The sequence below is a fragment of the Diadema antillarum genome, unplaced genomic scaffold (genome assembly GCF_040938485.1).
Source record: "Diadema antillarum isolate AM-2024a unplaced genomic scaffold, OU_Dant_1.0 scf00000039, whole genome shotgun sequence".
NCBI classification, from domain to species: Eukaryota; Metazoa; Echinodermata; class Echinoidea; order Diadematoida; family Diadematidae; genus Diadema; species Diadema antillarum.
Window position 1 is genome coordinate 259,542 of NW_027270928.1, and position 22,119 is coordinate 281,660.

A 22,119-nucleotide genomic window follows, 5' to 3' on the forward strand; every position below is an offset into this window, starting at 1 on the left:
AGTTATTAATATCATCAAGTGAATTATTTTGATATGTATTTTTGCATCAATGTGACTTATAAGTATTTGGAAACTGAAAAAATTATTTAATGTGTCTCACATTTTTATCAGAGTTCTGTCTTAAAAGGATGAAAGAGAAGTGGTATATGAGAGATGAAAGTAATTTGTTGTTTTCTTAAGAATTTATTTTACAGCCCAGAATTGAAATACATGTACATATGTATGTGTATCAAACGTGTGAAGGAAATATTCTAAAGGCGTGTACACATTGTACAAAGTTATGTTTTAACCATGTCGTGAATGATGAGACAGACCATCAATGACCCTACCCCCTCCTTTCATCAAAATACAGCAAAAACAGAAAAACACCTAGTATCATCTACTTGGACTCAATTCTCGCTATCGCCAATGATGTAAAAAAACTCCTGTGCATGTTAAAGAGCTCTGTCACAGGTGCACTGTGGGATTCCTCTGTCCATTGTTTGCTTCCGGTTGTCTCACGCGAGTCGCAATTCCCATACAATTCAATGGAGTTCTTTGTTTGCTTTTCCGTTGTTGACCCTTTTTTTCTTGGCTATAATTCAGCTTAAAAGAGTTGAAAGTGTCTATGCTTTACTGATTTGTGGTCACTAGAGTCATGGTTCACTACTGCATGGCTTCAATGTGCTGGTCACATGATGGAAAGCAAAGAAATCTTCAACAAAAAATACCTCTTTATAAGGACAGAGCGTGTTGTAAGTGCATGTGCAGCCAAAACCGGGGCAAGTTTGCCCCATGAGCTATCCCATAATGCATCTAAAACACTGCTCTGCACACGGCACCTACGTATTGGTGATACCCTCAATTACAATTGTAACATAAACATTTGAGTTCCAATCCCCTAAGCTGAATAAGCCTCTTATTTCCTACAGCTTACATTTAATGAATGGTTGATATTGGTGTTTGAAGTAGTACTGGAGGTATTCTCTGTCAAACCTACTAAAGAGTTTGGGTTGAAGGAGAACAGCCTAAGGTGTAAGAAACTGCTCATCTGAAAAACTAAATGGACTTTTGTCATATTTCTAACATTTGTCCAATTCATTATTACACTACTACTACTTTTACTACCAAGGTGCTACTTCTGCTACTACTCCTACTACTGCTACTACTACTACTACTACTACTACTAAAACTACTACAGCTACAGCTACTACTGCTACTACTGCTACTAATGATGATTTTGATAATGATGATATTGATGATAATGATATTAATGATAGTAATACCAGTCATTCATATAGCCTATGGAGTCCAATAAAGCATTAATCAACATATCTGAACACAATCAATTATGCCAGAATCATATGTACTTTTTTAAAGTATTTTTTCCCATTAAGTAGATGTCAAAGATGAGAGGAGTTCTTTTGTCTCAATGACCAAAAAAAAAAAAAAAATACAGTTAAACAAAACAGTATTTTCTTTTTGGACTCATGGTATTATGAAATAAAAGAACTCCCCTCAACTCTGGCATCTACTTTAATGGAAAAAAAAATACTCAAAAGTACATAGATTCTGGTATGATTTATCAACCGATATTTTATTGGAAATAGGCTATATAAATAATTGGTACTACTATCATTAATACCATAATCATCGATATCATCATCATCATTATTGTCATCATTAGATGTAGTGGAAGCAGTGGTAGTAGTAATACTTGTAGTCATGTAATCATTTAAATTTAACAAAAATGATAAAAACATGACAAAATGGCATTTAATTATCGGATGAGCAGGTTCTTACAACCCAAACGCTTTAGTATTAAAGTTTGACTGTGAATACCTCCAGTACTTCAAACACCAATATCAACCATTAATTAAATGTAAGCTATATGATGGGGGAAGATATTGTTCAGCTTTAAAAGGGGAATGCAACCCAAATGTTCACCGCAATTATGAAGAGGATACTGGATGATAATCTTCGATCATGTAAACAGTGGTTTTATTCGTGATTATCAACCGTAGTGCCAGTCCCAGATAAATTGCAATGAACACTAGTTGGCGCTATTGCGCTTACCTCAGAGCGGGTTTCAACCCGCTCTGGCTTACCTGTACATGTGTCTACATAACAATCAAAGAGATTATAATCTCTTTGATAACAATACACTGGCGCACGCGCGTCAATTGAGTGAATGCAGCAGCACGTTCACTGTACATAGCAGAACACAGTGATGTTGGCGGAAGATCGGACCATCTGTTCAAACGTATCAGATTTTTGAAAGTTTGATGCTGGCATCGTTGGATGAGAAGACTATTGCAGTTTGTGACGTCATTCATGGAAAATCATATAAAGAGAATTCCACAAGATGTCATTATCAATGAAAAGTACACCTTCCCATAACTTGCTAATGACATATTATATCAAAGGTAACATGTATTCCCTATATGCTTTCCAATAAGCTAAGAAATCAAAAGTATGTTTCATTTTCTTGCTAAATTCATTTGCTTTGCGATGTCAATGCATGGTACCGTGTACATGACACAAAATGTTGTAGTCTTGTCATCCAGTGGCGGCGGCACCAAATCTGCATTATTTCAAAACTTTTCGATGGATTGTCCAATTTTCATCAACATTCACTAACGTGTTCTACTATTGCTGCACTCAATCCATAACCACAAAATATACTTTGCTTCATTTTCCAAAGATACTCTGTGTGTGTGTGTGTGTGTGTGTGTGTGTGTGTGCTTAAGTTACAGTATTTTGAGCAGTCAAAGAATCAATGGTCCAGCAAATGCTGTGATCCGTATTGTTCTAAAATAATCATAATAAAGAATAAACAAGTGAAATCCAACCATGAGTATGAGGCCATTTTTGTCCTTTTCCCCCACTATGATTAGAACTGCCCTATTTATTCACTTTTTATTTCAGTATAGTTCCGAATGTCTTATACATTTGAAAATATTTGACTTTTCCCCCGCTTTTATTGATGTAATCATACCATATTAGAATAGATGAGAGTAGTAAGAGAAGTAGAGTAGAATAAGGTCAAAAATTAAAATATGTTTTTTTTAATGGTAATTGTTTTGCCATTGTGTATCATTGCTATTACTGTATTATTATCGGCATTAAATGTTGCTGTCATGTTATCATCATCATCATCGTTTTGGTACTTTCATTACAAGGTAAGGCCTAGTACAACATTGCAGTTATCCGCGACAATAATTATGCTCATTCGAATCATTTTCACGAGTTGCACGTGAAACCTCTCGAATCTTTAGGCACGCCCACCAAATTAATACACGCCCACCCTGGAAACGGAACTGGTCCCGCCCATTTGACTCTGTGAACTGCAGCATTTACCTGTACTTTACCGAGCTACATCTAATTCAGCGTTGGTAAGTGTTTCTTTGAAGCTAGAGATTCTTTATTGCAGTTTAAATGTCTCGTTGTACGACTCGTACTACGAGCAATTGGCAGTAGGCAGTGGTGTTTTTCTTAGTCCAATACATGCTAGTTGATGTTTGTGTTTTTCTTCTTCCTGTCGGTAGTGTGCTGCTTCCTTCAACGTTGAAGATTCTTGCAGAACTTGGTAACAGTGTGTGTCATAGGGGAAGGTAACTGCGACAGCCGCCACCTGCGTGTGGCGGCTGCGCCGTGCTCCCATAAAAGATCTTCATGTTGAACAAACGGGTGCCTTTGCGGCGCTATATTTCCTTAATTTTTCAACAGAAACTACTAGGATTACTTACATGGGTCGATGAAACCTAAATGACTATCATCGGCGACTGTTTGATGCATTTCATTGCTTGTGATGCACAAAATGATGTCTTATAAGCAGCTCACCGATGTTCACAGAATTCACAATCACTTGCACAAGCGCACAGAATACTTAGGAACTAACATAAGCGAAACTGCGGGGAAGCCGCCAGGACCGCGCCTGGCGGCGCGGTCTCCGGGGCTAAGGGGAAGGGTGCGTGTGCCAATATTGAAGTTACAAAGTGCAAGTAAAAACTGTCTCGACATTTGCTCCTGCTGCTTTTCGTCAGCCGAAGACGAAAGGCATTGACTGAGGAAGCCATCATTGCCCAACAATCTGGCAACATTGTCTGGTTAGTGGGACTAGGAGGAGGGCATTCAAAAAAAAAAAAAAAAAAAAAAAAAAAGATGCAAGAAAAGAAAGAAAGAAAACTAACCGTTCCATGAAAGAATGAGTTTTGGTGTTGTTGAGTCTGGAATTGAGGGAGAAGTTAACATTGGGAGTTCATACCTCTGGATGGTCTGGCTGGATTTGGTGATGAAAGCCTCACAGTGGAACGGTACAAGCTGAGTGTGGATCTTAATTGTAGAACATCACTGCCATCACAAGACAGAGATGTTCTCATTGCTGTTTTGTAATATCAGAAATGGGGATTATATTTTGAGAAGTATGTGGATCCTCAGTCAGGGGTCGGAGAACCGGGAAGGGGGAGGGGGCGGAGCCATTGCACCTTGATGTTACAAGTTCGATTCTTTGAACGTTTGGCTCAGGTTCAGAATAGGCTTATCAACTGATGAGGAAGTTAGAATGCAAAAATACCTTAACAATAATGTTAACAATCTACATGTTCTTTATTTTGTGGTATGAAGTGGTAAAGTACGATGAGTGTGATCAATGTACATACAATAGTACATTACATGCCTGCCAGGGGAAATTCACATTCCGTGTCTTTCTCATGATATGCATGTGATGCATCACGCGTTACCCCGGGGTACCACGTTGTGTAGCGCCACCTCACGTCCACTTGAGGACAGCCGCGGAGAAATGCATGCACTGCCCTGTGTGTGCGTCTACAGTCGTTCCCATGCCACTGCATGTGATACTGTGCATGCATGGTACTGTATGCTGCGCTGGCAATATAGCGTGTGCTTCAGTGCAGTGCAGTGCAGTGCAGTGCCAGTGGCCAGCGCGTGCTAGCTCCAGCACAAAAATATATTTTCCCACTTTTTGGCACCCTGGGTACAACCTTTAAAAAAAAAAAAAAATTCAACAAAATGGCTGATTTTTATTTGGTACCCCGGGATACCATTTATGTCATATATCAAGCACCAGTCTTGTAATTTCAGTCAGTTCATGAATTCAGTTGAGCTGGTATTTAGCATACAGTGTAGGCCCTACAGCATAGTATTTTGCAAGATTTTTATTTTCAGGAATTTTGTGAGTCAGCTGCTATTAAAATTTGTTAAAACGTTAACTCTTGATTATCCAGATATAAATGTGCACCCATATATATTTCTCTGTTCAGCACTGTACTCACGATTGCGAATTTAACCACTTGTGCAATTGCCCTCAAGTTCTGATTTAAAAAAAAAGAAAAAATAGACATGCGACATATATGGCGTAAAGTATTTGAACGCTTTAATACAGAAAGTTCCTATCAATCTCCATGAATTGATATTCTAGGATGTATAATTCCAACAATGTGTATAATAAATGAAAAAAAGATATTATTCAGAGGGGTGAAGGCTCAGGTTTGAGTTTCTTCAGTTTGTCTCCCTCTACAAATTTGTATAATCATTCACACACCTTTTGTACCTTTTGTCTGTACAGATAGGACACACTACCTGCCTCAATCGTGTTGCCATGGCTGCTGACTCTGATCCCTGCACTGTAGAGGAGCTTGACGGGCTTTTGTGGCTGTCCGAAGACGAATCGCTCGGAGGCCTCCGGAATGACTGTGATGAAGTCTTCACCAATGTGTATGTGGGGGACGAGTGAGTACAAGCCAGATTAGGAAACCCTTCCCTCGGTCAGTGACCCCATCTCTCCCGCCGTGAGACAATTTTCGCAAACCGTGTCCCTCTTGGTAGCATATGTTGGAACGATGCTCAGCCGAGGATTATATGCTTTTGGATTAGGGTTAGAGTTTCCTCAGTGTAGGAAGGTTAGGGTTAGGGTTAGTGTTAGGGTAACATTAATCTTGTTGTCCTAAGGTGATAAACTGAATAAACTCTAACCTTAATCCTAATGTATTATTTCGATATCATCAGCTGAGCATCGCTCCAACATATACTACCACCCCTCTCCCGCTTGAGTTTAAATTCCTCCATGAATCTGTTTCACAAAGAATTTAGAGTTGATCTTGAATTTTAAGATCACCTGAAAATTATTGTGTACCATGCCATTGGTTTTCCTATTCAATTTAATATGATGGTTTTTATTAGAGGCAACTTCAAATTTCAACAGTTCTACAGAAAATTCCTTTGTCCCTTATTTTATTTTGTATATGTGACCCTGCACCTCAAAACAAACAAAAAGTCGCCAGACATGAATTTTTAGTTAAGACCATATTCTGAAAAAGCAGACTTTAAGCTTTAAAATGATGTATAACTCAAATCAAATGGACTCTCCTAACCTATCTAAATATTGGAAAGAAAGCACAAACTCAGGAAAAGTGTGAACTGAGAAAAACCGTGCTGGCTGTGCGATGAATGGGACAAAAAACAGGAAGTAAACCACCAGAGTAACAACAATGAAAGGATTATCAGATTAGAGTGAAATCAAGCTTGCCTCATTAACACATTCTGTCAATGATTAATGCCAACTTTCAAAGCAGTATCACTATCCTTTCAAAAGTTATTCCAGAGTTGAAAGTGAAGAGTGTGGACAAGGTTTTTCAGAAATGAAAAAGGGATTCTAAAGACACACCTAATCACACTATTCTACCAAAAATGTTCGAGATAAATTGCTAAAAAATACACTTTCCTGCCCGTTTTATGATACAAAATTTTAGCATAGTCATGGCTCGACACTAACTTTTTTGTTTGGTGGCCCGAGAGAAAAATTTGGTGTCCCGAAAAAAACAACTATAAAAAACATTAAAAGTCCTTTTCTTTTAATGAGTCAAATATTTAAGATTTATGATAGTAAGAATTAGAAGTTGGACATATCTACTCATAAATAAACTTCAACAAACTTGCAACACTCACTCTCAGGCACTCATTCAGTCCTTTTCATCCATCCTTTGAACAAATTTAACTGCTAATTTCCGGCGCAAAAAGTTACGAATTTATTGACATACTTTTCAAAAAAATTTGGTGGCCCGAGGTGGGCCACCAAATTTGCCCTTTTTTGAAATTTGGTGGCCCGACTTTCATTTTTGGTGGCCCTGGGCCACCGGGCCACCGTTAGTGTCGAGCCCTGGCATATTAAATGTGAAAGAACACCTTCTCTTTCAGAAAATATGAAAAATTCAAGTTCGGCTAGGTTGAGCCACTTCACTTATTTTCAGTCCTCACGCAAAATCAGTGTGTGCTACTTTATGTTCGTTTTGAGGTGCACGGTCACATATGATACCTGCATGAAAATGTCTCCAGAGTTTTTGTTTTCATTTGGAAATTTGAATAAATTTGCAAAGTTTGAGAAAATAAAATCACCATGAAAATTTTAGCTTACTACATGGCATATCTCTGCTGTGTCCAGAGTCTCAGACAGTTTCAAACCACATCCTCCTTCTGTAGGAGTATTGCCAGGAACAAGGACAAACTGGGCAAGCTTGGTATCACACATGTCTTGAACTGTGGGCAGGGGACTGCAGCCTACCATGTCAACACAGATGAAAGTTATTACGAGGTTTGTGATTGGTCCAAAGTTATTATGAAGTTTGTGATTGGTCCAAAGTTATTATGAGGTATGGGATTGGTCCAAAGTTATTATGAGGCATGTGATTGGTCCAGAGTTATTTTGGGGTTTGTGATTGGTCCAAAGTTATTATGAGGTTTGTGATTGGTCCAAAGTTGATAAGAGGCATGTGATTGGTCGGAAGTTAATATGACGTTTGTGATTGGTCCAAAGTTTATACTGAGGGGACATGAGCCAAAGAGTTGCAATGCATGTGATTGGACAGTAGATTCACAATGATTGCTCACCAAACTTATCATGCAGTTATTATGATATTGGTGTGAAGTTTTAATACAGATTATGAACAATAACTGAAAATGTATGGATGATAGCCACATTTATTTTTAAGCATTTTTGGTTAATATTGGTTTTAGGTTCATGTGCACACCATAATAGCTGGTCTGTGATTGGTCATACAGATGTGGATGCTGACCTAAGCAATGACAAAGCATGTGAATAATCCAAATGTTCATACCAGGTAACTCAATGAATAATGATTGATATTCTAAATAATGTGAATATGTACCAAGCATGATGGTGATCATATCCAGGGATTGAGTTGACAGGCAAGACGTCTTTCTGCATTTAGTACTGTTCAAGGTGATTTGAATATCTGAAATTGTTTTAAAGTACGTGTAGATGAATTGTGGACAATGGTTACCATACTGTGTAAATATCTTGTGACTCTTCTGTACTGTTGTTTAACTCGTTGAAGATGGATTGATTTTGCTACAACACGCATTTCCCATAGACACCTGCCGGAGTATAGTCGGGACTCGTCCTCAACGGGTTAATATTGAAAAGGACTAAAAGTATCATTAACCGTTGAGGATGATCTGATATTACTATGTATCAGGCATTTCCTGTAGAGATGCCGCCTGCCTGAGTATACGAGGGACTAGCCTTTAAATGGTTTGGCATATTTGACCTTAGCTTTCGAACCTCCCAAACTCTTTAAGTACCAGTATTCACTAATTCATCTGAACTTATTCTAGTAGTAACGTTAGCAAAGCCATTTGGGTGTTGGAATGTTCTTCAGTTCAACAGGAATACTATGATGGAACCTTAGAAAGTGCCGTAAAGGGATTAGGTAATCCAACGCTACACACTGGCACCGGTCGGATGGTCTCTGACCAGTAAAAATTACTGTCGGACCAGTAAAAAAAAAAATGGGTTAGCATGCAGCCCTGGGTAATCTTTATTCATTCACAACATTTTCCTGATGTCAGTATCTACTGTAAACGGCAAATATTTTGTGAGGGTTTTTTTATTTTTTTATTTTGCGAGTCAGGTGCTATTCGCCAATTTAAAGACACGTGAAAATATTGACTGTGATCTTGATGTGAATGTGACATGCAGGCGTACATTTCTCCAAACTGAGTACTGTACTCCACAATCTCAAATTTAACCACTCACAGAATTGTCGGAAAGTCCCAATTCTTGAAAAATTGGACTTGATAAATGTATGGCACTTACAGTATTTGTGAAGAAAGTATTCCATAGGATGTTCCAATCAGTGAACGAAGCAGAGTTTTAAATGTGTTGTGTGAAAGTTAGACTGTGGTTATACTTAAATAAGGAAGAGAAATTTATGTTAACACCACATGTATGTAGTCCTTCAAAAGACTGCTATTCCCTGAAAGAAGACCTAGGAAAAGGAAATGAAGAGGTGAAGTGACTAGGGAGTGTGTAAGTAAGGATTTAAAGGCATAATTTGCCATTATTTTGCAGAAAAAAACAAAACAGCACAAGTGCTTTAAAATTTACTTTCTAAAATGTCAGTTAGGGATGAAACAATCACTGTAAAAATTTGAATCCATATAATCAATATTATAAATGATTGTTAAATATGCAAAATGTGAACAATCTAGTCATAAGAAAATACTTTCCAGACTAAACCATCTACAGTTATGGTTTAATGAGAAAAATATTGATGTCTCTTTATGTTTTTGGGCTTTATTGCAAAAATTTTATATGGTAGGATGTTTCGTGATACAACAGACCTACACATATGTATCAAATGTGATATTTTGAACATATTTTTAAAATCACTGCAGTCAGCCATATGAGGAATATGTACCGGTACACAGTTATACTGCAATCCTGTTCCTCAAAGTGCATCATACAAGGACCATGATGGGTTCACAGCTGTGGTCTTCTCAGCAGAGGAGAACTCAAATCCTGAAGTACATTTCACACCAGGGGCCCGTTGCATAAAAATTACTATTATGGTAACTTTGCCATCCAATGGTAACTACCGTGGCAACCATAGGCGTACCCAGGATTTTTTAGAGGGGGGTGTTCAGTGGCGTACCGTGGGTGAAGACATTGGGGGGGGGGGGGGGGGGGGGGCGCACCTCATGGAAGCAACATCAGAATTGCATAACTGTACAATTAAATGCGAGCGAGTGGAGCGAGCGAGCTTGAAAATGTTGACATTTTACAGTCCCTAAACTGCCGTTTGTAGCTATATAATAATATATGTATATATATATATATATATGGGTCATTCCATGGGGTTGGGCCTGCTCTAGATTTTCATGTTGTGCAGGGAATAAAAGTCATATTCTGAAAATTTTATCAAACAATTGCTTGTGGTTTGTGGTTATTCTTGGAGAGAGATGTGTGAAGAATTATTTGATGAATAAAAAACAAGCCTGTGTACAAATTTATTTTGTCTGTGACTGTTTCATTGTTGATGTCTCATGGTTTTTTTGTGGTACCAGTTGTGACAAAAATATATGCCATTTTCATGGCAATGTAATACAGAAATACACAACCTTTCAGCATTATGCCTATCATAATTAAGAGAGGCAAGGTGACTTCTACAAAGAATATAAGGCACATAAACACGTGTCACAAAATAAGAACACCAGAGCATCTTGAAGCAACCTCATACCGATGTTACAAACGAAGTCCGCGGCGATTTTTGTTGTAACATCGGTATTGCATGGTTTTACATACACTTATAATCATAATATGATCAGAAACTTGATTTCTATAATTAGACTCATATTTTAGGAGTATTATTGTCCAAAAATTAGCATCAAAAAGCTCCAAATAAAAGAGAAAACACAGAACATATTACCGTACTTCCGTCCGAAGTCCGGCCTCTTCGTGTAACATCGGATAAGAAAGTCGCGCTCGCGACAAAAAGAAGAGCTACTAACTTCAGCAATCGTATTTACGTCACTGGCAGTACTTCCCCAACGGCGGGAAGACCACTTACAGCCCGTTCACACCTACCTGGACGCCGGCGCAAGACCCGTTTTTCTGCTGTAGTCCGTGTTACATCGGTACGTGAATTTCGATGTTTCCGATCGGGAATTTCAATGTTTCCGATGTCAATCAGTAAGCTTGTACGCTATTTTACGAAGTAAATAACTTTTGTCACATTTTGTAAACTGTATTGGAGGAAAAAAACGATATTAAAACCACTAAACTGGCCAAATATACGGTGGATGATGATGCTGTTAACACGCTGTAGTCCCACATACTGAGATATTTGTTACTTGTTCATGTTCGTAATTGTGATCGCTAAATTTCCCCTTTTATGCCCGTCTCTGCAAAAGGAGCATGTGTTCCTCTCTTAGAAAACCGTACAAAAGTATGTCCGGTGTATCTTTAAGGCAATATAACATTATTTTACCTCCCGATTCTTGTGAATTTTGGACCTTACTTATGTCATTCGTATCTACCAAGTAGATGTGCTGAACGTTAGTACGGTACTATGAAGTTGGAATACGTAGACGTCCAGTCTGCGTCTGAGCTAAAGAAAGAGTTTGCCCAAGTTTGTTGTTGATATTTTGGGAATTAAGAGCTGTTAGATTCTTTCTCTTGAACAGATTTACAATGTCACTGTTTTCCTTTCAAGATTTCACTGACCTGTTAATAGTGTTAGATGGCTTTACGGTGCTCTGATGAAGCAGTACATGGGTTCACTGTTTCCATTCCACGTTCACCCACTGTAAAGTCTCAAAGCTAAAATGCCAGTTTTGTATTCATTTTGGGTAGGTAATTGGTAGGAAATAGTTCCATGTGTACCGCAATCAAAATTGGCATAATATTGGTCTATCCTATAATCCTAAAAAGAGGGCAAAAATTTTGAATTTGATGGGGATTGAGTACCGTAAAAAAAAAAGGGGGGCCTAGTATTTTGTTTGAGGTCTATTTGGAATAGGACCGTAACCGTAAACCTAACCCTATCCCTAACCCTAGCCATGACACTGGGGGCAGCGCCCTGCCCTTGGCCTTGCTAGCTTACATAGATGTGAAAAAAAAAATTAGCGTAGAATATGAAAATGATTTTTTACATGCTATATTATTATTAATATTATTAACATTACTGCTGTACATCATTTTAAGCGTAACCCATATTTTTTTCTTTTTTTTTTTTTGGTGGATAGTACACATGGAACTGTAGCCAACTGGTATGACAAGAGGTAGAAAGGTAAGCAAAATTGTCCAAATTATTTAATTCCATTCATATACACAGATACATCAACAGGAATATAAAGAGTACACAGACACAAATTTTCTGTTAATTCTTTCATTTTATTTCTCTTCACACCTTTTGTCCAGTTTGTCAATGAATCTGCCATGGATCCTCCTCTGCCGCCGCTACGTGATTAAACTACGTGAAAGAGTGAAAAGGGCTCAGCCACAGCACTCCACAAACAGAGAGAGGAAGCTGACAAAGCAACACCAAAGAAGAGCGAACATAACAAACTAGACAAAAAGAAAACTGCACGGAGGGAAAATGGACATTGTAGAAAAGAGCAGAAATTAACTTCAAACAAAGAACATGGAGAAGACAAGAAAACTTGTATGATTTCTCTTTATTAGTTTTCATAGTTGAGTTGACAGTTGATGAAGTTGTTAGAGTATATAAGGTCAAATTGTGTAAGGCTTGACATCATTCTTCTTCTTATTATTAAGTCTACCTTCTTTCATACCAGAGTTACAAAGAATTGAAGTCTGTGTAACATAGGTGTTGTTCCAAAGGTATACAGCAGGTATAATTCCAAAGAACTGTTACATTAGTGTTATTCATGGAAACATACAGGCTGTACATAAAGTCTATGTGTGTAGGTTTTAACATCTGACACCACAACAAAGGAAATCAGTTGATATGTCGTAATGTACCTATGTTACGAAGACATACTGTCCGTGTAACATAGGTAGTATACTGTGGACAAGGTTGTAGTACGAAAACCCCTGATGATAACAATAAAATCATGTTTTCACTTGAATGTCCATACAACTCACTTGCCTCGACTGTAGTTTTTTAAAGAATATTGTTATTGTGTCACTCTTGAGGAAAAAGTTAAACCTTTGGTTAAAATTGTAAATGGTTTGTAGAAAAAACATGTTAATAAAAGTGTCTTGCAGTTGATATCAGAATGGACAATCTTACTAATAATGATCTCGTGTGCCTGTCAGATAACATGTTGATGTGTTATGGTGGAAAAAAACTGGGATATGTTCATTGTTATCATTTCAGAACACAAAATTATTGAGGATGTCACAAAATGAAGTCCATGTAACGTAGGTATTTGTCATACCTGTTTACCCATGCTGACTGAAAGTGTGCAAAGTAATAGACAGATTTCTAGTGGAATAAGTTGAAGAATGGGAGTAACAAATCAGGGGGAAAAAGAAAATTTCAATTTACCCAACTTGAATTTTCAACTTGTATGTCACAATTTCAGTCCCAACCCCATGGAATTACCCATATATATTTGCTTTGGAAATTAAGGGGGTTGCACCGGGTGCAACTGCTGGCAGTTGCTGGCAGTAACATCAGGAGAATGGCATAACGATTAAATGCGAGCGAGCGAAGCGAGCGAGCTTGAAAATTTTGACATTTTAAGTCCCCAAAATGCCGTTGGCAGCTATATTTTTTCGCTTTAGAAATTAAGGGGAGGGGGCGCACCGGGCGCAACTGCTGGTAATTACTGACAGCAACATCAGGAGAATGGCATAACGATTAAATGCGAGCGAGCGAAGCGAGCGAGCTTGAAAATTTTGACATTTTACAGTCACCAAACTGCCGTTTGTAGCTATATTTTTTTCGCCTTAGAAATTAAAGGGAGGGGGCGCACCGGGCGCAACTGCTGGCAATTACTGACAGCAACATCAGGAGAAGTGCATAACGATAAAATGCGAGCGAGCGAAGCGAACGAGCTTGAAAATTTTGACATTTTACAGTCCCCAAACTGCCGTTTGTAGCTATATTTTTTCGCTTTAGAAATTAAGGGGAGGGGGCGCACCGGGCGCAACTGCTGGCATTTACTGACAGCAACATCAGGATAATTGCATAACGATTAAATGCGAGCGAGCGAAGCGAGCGAGCTTGAAAATTTTGACATTTTACAGTCACCAAACTGCCGTTTGTAGCTATATTTTTTCGCTTTAGAAATTATGGGGAGGGGGCGCACCGGGCGCAACTGCCGGCAATTACTGACAGCAACATCAGGAGAAGTGCATAACGATTGAATGCGAGCGAGCGAAGCGAGCGAGCTTGAAAATTTTGACATTTTACAGTCCCCAAACTGCCGTTTGAAGCTATATTTTTTTCGCTTTAGAAATTCGGGGGGGGGGGGGGGGGCGCACCGGGCGCAACTGCTGGCAATTACTGGCAGTAACATCAGGAGAATGGCATATAACGGTATATAATTGTACGTTTCCCACAAAAATCTTGATCACGTTACTGTTACATTACAAAATAGTTTAGATGAACTATGCAAGTGGTATGAAAATAATAGATTAAAAATTAATGTTGATAAGACTAAAGTTATGCTATTGAAATCTTCTTCGTCTGAAAAGCTTAATATATCAATTGAAAATCATCAGATTGAACAAGTTAAAAGTATAAGATATTTGGGTATTGAAGTCGACGAGAACCTGTCGTGGAAACAGCATGTCAACAAACTTTGTAAATCTCTTTCATTTAAGATTCATTCTCTTGGTATGTTACGTAAATTTCTGAATGCTCAATTGCTGAATATCCTTTACAAAACGATCATTCAGTCTTGTACTGATTATTGTTGCTCTGTATGGGGAAATTGTTGTGTTGGCTATAAATCCGGACTTGTTCGATTGCAAAAGAGAGCAGCCCGTTTTGTTACCGGGAATTTTGACTTTCTTACTACTCATGGTTTAGATTTAGTGAAAGAGCTTTTCTGGCAATCTTTTGAACAAAGACGGGATTATTTCTTGGCTACTTTGATGTTCAAGTGTATTCATGGTCTTGCCCCTAATCGACTTTGTCAAGACATTGAAATGGTGTTTGATCGACATGAACTGAACACTCGCTATGCAAATTCTTTAAAAGTGACGGTTCCAAAACCAAATCTGGAATGTTTTAAAAGATCTTTTAGATATGCAGGTGCACAAGTCTGGAACAATTTATCTGAAGATTTACAAAATGCTCAGTCGTTAACCAGTTTTAAAGTGTTATATAAAAAGAAATATTTTAATCAGTTGCCCAAACAAATTAGCGTTCTTAACTGACCATTCGGTGAATAGTCAGCTTACTGACTGTTACATTTAACTATCTCTGTATGGTCAGAATTATATATAATTTGACCATTTTTCTTTGACTGATTATATTTTTTGTGCGCGTAGTATTGTTTTGATTTGTTATTATTCTCTATGTAAACATCTCAGCTACAGGGAATTATTCTTTTTGATTCTTGTTTTTAATTTATATGCCTTATTTATAGCATTAATCATTGTTTGGTGATTATTTGAAAGGTTTCCCCTCTTTTTCAGTGTATGTATATGTTCTGAATTTTATGTATCAATTTGTGTGTGTGTGTTTGTGTGTGTGTGTGTATGTGTGTGTGTGTTATGTCTGTGTATGGGTATGTGTGTTGTGTGTGTATGTGTGTGTGTTATGTCTGTGTATGCGTATGTGTGTTGTGTGTGTGTGTGTGTGTGTCTGTGTTGTGTCTGTGTGTGTGCGTATGTGTGTGCGTATGTGTGTGTTGTGTGTGTGTGTGTGTGTGTACATGAGTGCTTGTACGTGTGTTGTATGTAGGTATGTGTGGTATTTTTTATCTCAACTGAAAAAGAGTTTCCCCTTTCAAGTGCAAAAATTTTTGATTTGTTTTTAATTGTAAATTAATAAAATGAAATTTTTTTATTATGTATTCAATTCGCATTTTCCTTATTCTGATGAAACTGTAGCTGATTTGGAACTTTTTCAGTATGTATCTGTATATATCGTAAATGATTTTATATAACATTTGTATCTCAGGACCTTGATGAAAATCAGTACATTTGCTGATCATGTAATCCTGAATAAAGATGTTTTAATAAATAAATAAATAAATAACGGTTAAATGCGAGCGAGCGAAGCGAGCGAGCTTGAAAATTTTGACATTTTACCGTCCAAAAACTGTCGTTTGTAGCTATATTTTTTCGCTTTAGAAATTAAGGGGAGGGGGCGCACCGGGCGCAAGTGCTGGCATTTACTGACAGCAACATCAGGATAATTGCATAACAATTAAATGCGAGCGAGCGAAGCGAGCGAGCTTGAAATTTTTGACATTTTACAGTCCTCAAACTGCCGTTTGTAGCTATATTTTTTCGCTTTAGAAATTATGGGGAGGGGGCGCACCGGGCGCAACTGCTGGCAATTACTGACAGCAACATCAGGAGAAATGCATAACGATTGAATGCGAGCGAGCGAAGCGAGCGAGCTTGAAAATTTTGACATTTTACAGTCCCCAAACTGCCGTTTGAAGCTATATTTTTTTCGCTTTAGAAATTCGGGGGGGGGGGGGGGGGCGCACCGGGCGCAACTGCTGGCAATTACTGGCAGTAACATCAGGAGAATGGCATATAACGGTTAAATGCGAGCGAGCGAAGCGAGCGAGCTTGAAAATTTTGACATTTTACCGTCCAAAAACTGTCGTTTGTAGCTATATTTTTTCGCTTTAGAAATTAAGGGGAGGGGGCGCACCGGGCGCAAGTGCTGGCATTTACTGACAGCAACATCAGGATAATTGCATAACAATTAAATGCGAGCGAGCGAAGCGAGCGAGCTTGAAATTTTTGACATTTTACAGTCCTCAAACTGCCGTTTGTAGCTATATTTTTTCGCTTTAGAAATTATGGGGAGGGGGCGCACCGGGCGCAACTGCTGGCAATTACTGACAGCAACATCAGGAGAAGTGCATAACGATTGAATGCGAGCGAGCGAAGCGAGCGAGCTTGAAAATTTTGACATTTTACAGTCCCCAAACTGCCGTTTGAAGCTATATTTTTTTTCGCTTCTGAAATTCGGGGGGGGGGGCGCACCGGGTGCAACTGCTGGCAATTACTGACAGTAACATCAGGAGAATGGCATATAACGGTTAAATGCGAGCGAGCGAAGCGAGCGAGCTTGAAAATTTTGACATTTTACCGTCCAAAAACTGTCGTTTGTAGCTACATGTATATTTTTTCGCATTGGAGGGAGGGGGCGCCGGGTGCGCCCCCTGGATCCGCCACTGGTAGTCAAGGGTGTCGGTTTATGTTTATGATTGGGGGAGGTATGACCAGCGACGGGGCGTCGAAGTGACCAAGCGGGAGAAGGATGTCCAAAATCTGCACTTTATATAGAGCATCCCCTAATTTGTTTGTGTTTGTGAGTGTGTGTGTTTCATACAGATGGAAAAGTTAGGAAATAGCCAAGGTCAAGTCTTATTATTGGCAATGCAAGGCATTTTAATATAGACTAGTATGTAAAGCAACACTGCAAAATCAATGATCAAGCTTTTTGCCATTCCGATATTCTGAGTACGCTGCGCACATCCTGCTTGTATTCAAAATGCCAACCAGGAATCACGCTGAATCACAATCTTTTGTCGTCTCCGGGCTTTTTAAACAATGTTATACAGTGTACCTCTTTAATTATATGGTTAAAAGAAATCTTAGAAAAATATCTTTTTTTCTTGATCATCCTTTCATGTCGATTTCAAAAGCAGTTTACTAACCCTTGAATTACCATTTCCTTTTTTTTCTTTCTTTTTTCTTTTTTTTTCTTTTTTTTTAACGAGCGGATGGGGGGGGGGGGGGGGCACGTGCCCCCCCCATGCCCCCGTAGTTACGCCACTGTTCCTAGACCTAGATATCTAATGAATTTTAGGCGCAATAAAGTCATCCAACCACAATTTGTAGACTCACACTCAGTTATCTTTCAGTTTTAACTATCAGTCATTGAAAAAATTCATATCTACTATTACTAAAGATTACCAAGTCCATGACCTATTACTAATTACATTGAGTAGCAAGTAACTTGCTACTCCCAGAGCTTCCAGAGCTTGCTGCTTCCAGTAGGCTACTATACTGACTGTACTTGGTAGTCAGTGGCGTATCTAGGGAAAACGGCGCCCGTGGCAAGCGCGAAAATTGCGCCCCTAATTTCTGAAAAAGTGTTCAACCCCAACCCCATCCCGGTAGGGACTTAAAAAAAGTCCTCATGATATGCTTTTTGAAGCACTTAAGAGGGGTCTTTTGAGGGTGATTTAAATGTAATAGGCAACCCTAAATTTTGATATATTTTGGCGAGTGAGCGCAGCAAGCGAGCCGAAAATTTTTATATTTCAGCTTTATACATAACATGGAATTCTTGTTATTTTTGGTTATTAAATCTTCGAATTACAATTCTAATCATAGTGACGGCCTTATAGATAACGATTTGTACCAACAGTGTCCAACCCCATCCCGGTAGGGACTTAAAAAGTCCACATGATGTGCTTTTTCAAGCACTTATAGAAGGGGTCTTTTGAGGGTGTTTTAAATGTAATAGATATTGAAGAATTTTGGCGAGCGAGTGCAGCGAGCGAGTCGAAAATTTTTGTATTTCAGCTTACAAAACATGGAATTCTTGTCATTTTTGGTTATTAAATCTTCGAATGACAATTCTAATCAAGATATAGTGACGGTCTTATAGATAACGATTTATACCAACAGTGTTCAACCCCAATCCCATCCCGGTAGGGACTTTAAAAAGTCCACTTGATATGCTTTTTCGAGCACTTAAAAGGGGTTTTTTTTGAGGGTGATATAAAATCTGATAAATTTTGATAAATTTTGGCGAGCGAGCCGACAATTTTTGTATTTCACCTTACAAAACATGGAATTCTTGTCACTTTTTGGTTATTAAATCTTACAATTCTAATCAAGATATAGTGACGGCTTCATAGATAACGATTTATGCCAACAAACTAAGGACTTGGAAAAATACTTTAACTTTCTACGAGTGAGTGAGCCGAAATTGTTATATTTCCACGTCATCATTACGTTTTGTTCTTCTTATTTTTTTTTTTGATAAATTTTGGCGAGCGGGCGCAGCGAGCGAGCCGAAAATTTTTCTATTTCAGCGTTACAAAACATGGAATTCATGGAATTCATGTTTTGTTTTTATCTTGTTTGATTTGGTTTTCTGCCCCCCCCCCCCCCCATTCTCCTTCCCCCGTCCGGGCGAGTTTTTTTTTTTTTCTTCTTCTTCTTCTTCTTTTTTCTCTTTTTTTTCACGTGCCCCCTTGCCCCCCCCCCCCCCCCAGATACGCCACTGTTGGTAGTGATACTACTGACTTAGCATGCAATGTGCCTATAATAGTCTGCAGCGCAGCATGCATTGTACACACATCATACACAATTTACGGTACCGCGTACGGTATAATACCGGTAAACGGTGAACATTATGCGCAATGTATCTTCGCGATTCGGTCAGAAAGCAAAGCAGGGATCGGGCATGTCTACTGTTTGCGCGTCAACTTCGCGCGCGGTGCAGTAACGTAGTATGAACACGTACTGTACACGAGTTCTTTAGTGCGTATGATATTATGTAACTCCATAATGTATCATCATCCACACAAACATTCAAGGAAGAGAAAGAGAGAGAGAGAGTGAACGCAAAAGAAAGGAAAGGCGGAATTAAAAACGGAAATAAAAGCGGTAAAGACAGCTTTTGTTTCATTTGTCAACATCTAAGCATTGCTGAAGAGGGGTGTTGAATAGCTCAAACACCTCCCTTTTGCCCAAGGGGGGTGTTTGAACACCTTAAACACCCCCCTTTTGGCAAAGGGGGGTGTTTGAACACCCAAAACACCCCCCCTCGGTACGCCCTTGGTGGCAACAATACTCAACAGCCAATCAAAATCAAGAATTCCATGGAAGTTACCATTGGATGGCAAAGTTACCATAATAGTAACAGGCCCCTGAAATCATTACAAACTTTTTTTCTTTCCTTCTTTCTTTCTTTCTTTCTTTCTTTCTTTCTTTCTTTCTTTCTTTCTTTCTTTCTTTCTTTCTTTTAAAAAAAATCAGTATGTTGGTTTTGTTTGTTCATTTCAGGATGTTAAGATCAAATTTTGTGGCCTGAGGGTTGCAGACATCGAAGGTGCCAACCTCAAGGAACATTTTGGCACCGCTGTGAGATTCATCGATGAAGCACTCGCTGAAGAGAACGGTAAGAATATCCCTTTTGCCACCTGGGAGATAACCACACTCTCCCTGTAGGGGAAATAATGCATTCTGTGAAACCTTGTCATAACAGTCAAAGTTGGATATAGCGAGGTGCCTGATATAACAAGATAATATTGCAGGTCCCATGTGGCCCTGAAGTAAAGAAAGACCCAGAATATCAGGGTGCTACATAACTTTTTTTACCGCTTGCCCATTACAGCCTGCCAGGTTGGGCAAACACATATTCAAATTACTGCAAAACACTTGCCTGCATGTGAATTTTACTTTCCTGAAAAGAAGAAGAAGAAAAAAAAAGATGTATGTTACATGTTAAACCTTTTGTACCTTAAAGAAATAATTAAAAAAAAAAGAATTATAAATGTGTATATATATATATGTATATATATATATATATATATATATATATATGAAATCATACATACATTTATATGTGACCCTGCATGACAAAAGCAAGAAAAAGTCGCTGGATATGGATTTTTAGTTAATGGCAGATATTGAAAGAGCAGGCTCTAAGTGTTAATATGATGTATAACTCGATTCAAACGGACTCTCCTAACCTATCTAAATATTGGAAAGAAAGCACAAACTCGAGAAAAGTGTGAACTGAGAAAAGAGGCTCTGAAGTACAGTGTCTATTCAAGCGCTTTAAAGAAACCGTGCTGGCTGTGCGATGAATGGGACAAAAAACAGGAAGTAAACCACCAGAGTAACAACAATGATTATTCTTGTTTTCATGGAATATGTTTCATACACGCATGAACATTCATGACAAATGTTATGTATAAGATTTGTATTTTTTTGAAAATTTTCAAAGGAAATGGAATTAATAAAAAGATCACTGAAAAAAACAACAACAACAATGAAGGAATTATCAGTTTAAGCTGAAATTAAGCATGCTCAATAAACAAATTCTGTCCATAATACCACCAACTTTCAAGGTGGTAGCACTATCTAATATTCAAAAGCTTATATTAGAGTTGAAACTGAAGGGTGTGTGTTAAGGATTTTAAAGAAATGAAAAGGGACCTCTGAAGACGTACCTAATTGCACTATACAAAAAAGGGGTTGTAGAAACACTTGAAAACATACTTTCCTCTTTGTTTTATGACCCGAAACTTATGAATAATGTGGATGAAGTATAGCCTTTGCAGAAAGTATGAAAAACTCAAGATTGACTTGGTTGACCTGTTTCACCCTTTTGAGGTCCTCACGCAAACTCAAGGGCTGCGACTTTGTGTTCGTTTTGTGATGCATGGTCACATCTATATCTGTTCATCTATGTATATACAAAAAACAAAAAACAGTCCGTGGTATCCAGCTATCAGTGATTTTTTTTTCTTTTTTTAATTGTTTGATGTATTCTTTAATTATTTGGTCATCAGGAAAAATCTTGGTCCACTGCGTTGCTGGCTACAGTCGTTCTGCTACCGTGGCGATGGCTTACCTCATGATGAGGCGGGGGATGCGGGCGCGGGATGCGGTCCGCGCGGTGCGAAAGAAACGGGACGTGGGACCAAACGACGGATTTCTACTGCAGCTGTGCCAACTGGACGAAGAGCTGCGCCAGAAATAACACTCGCCTCCTCGTCTGCACCTCGGCAATATTTAGAATTTAGAGTGCTCTTATTGGCTGGATTTGTGCAACTGACAGCTTTCAGTTTGTGTGAATGATGTCATCTGCTGACCATGGGCATCTCCATGGAACAGGCAGATGCAATGATTTTATGTAGATACTATAAACATGATGGCCACGATCGCCATCTTTAAACATTTTATGTGCACTTTGCAGAGTAGAATTGTCACAAATGAGATTTCAGGGTCATTAACCTCAGCAGATGGGGTGCACAAAAAAAAAAAAAAAATCTCAATGGCAATTGCATGATCTGCCGTGGACCACATCATTCATGCAAAATTGAAAGCTCACCGATGAATAGATAAAAACAACAACAACAAAACAATCTATGCAAGGCCCAAAGGAGGCCCCAGTGTGCTGTAGGTTT

The 22,119-nt window shown here is 38.6% G+C and overlaps 1 protein-coding gene across 1 annotated transcript; it reads left to right on the forward strand.

Annotated features, from left to right (window-relative positions):
* The first annotated feature begins 5,599 nt into the window (after positions 1-5,599).
* On the forward strand, positions 5,600-21,692 carry LOC139710800 (dual specificity protein phosphatase 3-like). The gene is made up of 4 exons (XM_071622710.1): positions 5,600-5,730; positions 7,477-7,588; positions 19,988-20,102; positions 21,502-21,692. The coding sequence occupies exons 1-4, from the start codon at positions 5,600-5,602 to the stop codon at positions 21,690-21,692; spliced, it is 549 nt and encodes a 182-aa protein (XP_071478811.1).
* The last annotated feature ends 427 nt before the right edge of the window (positions 21,693-22,119 follow it).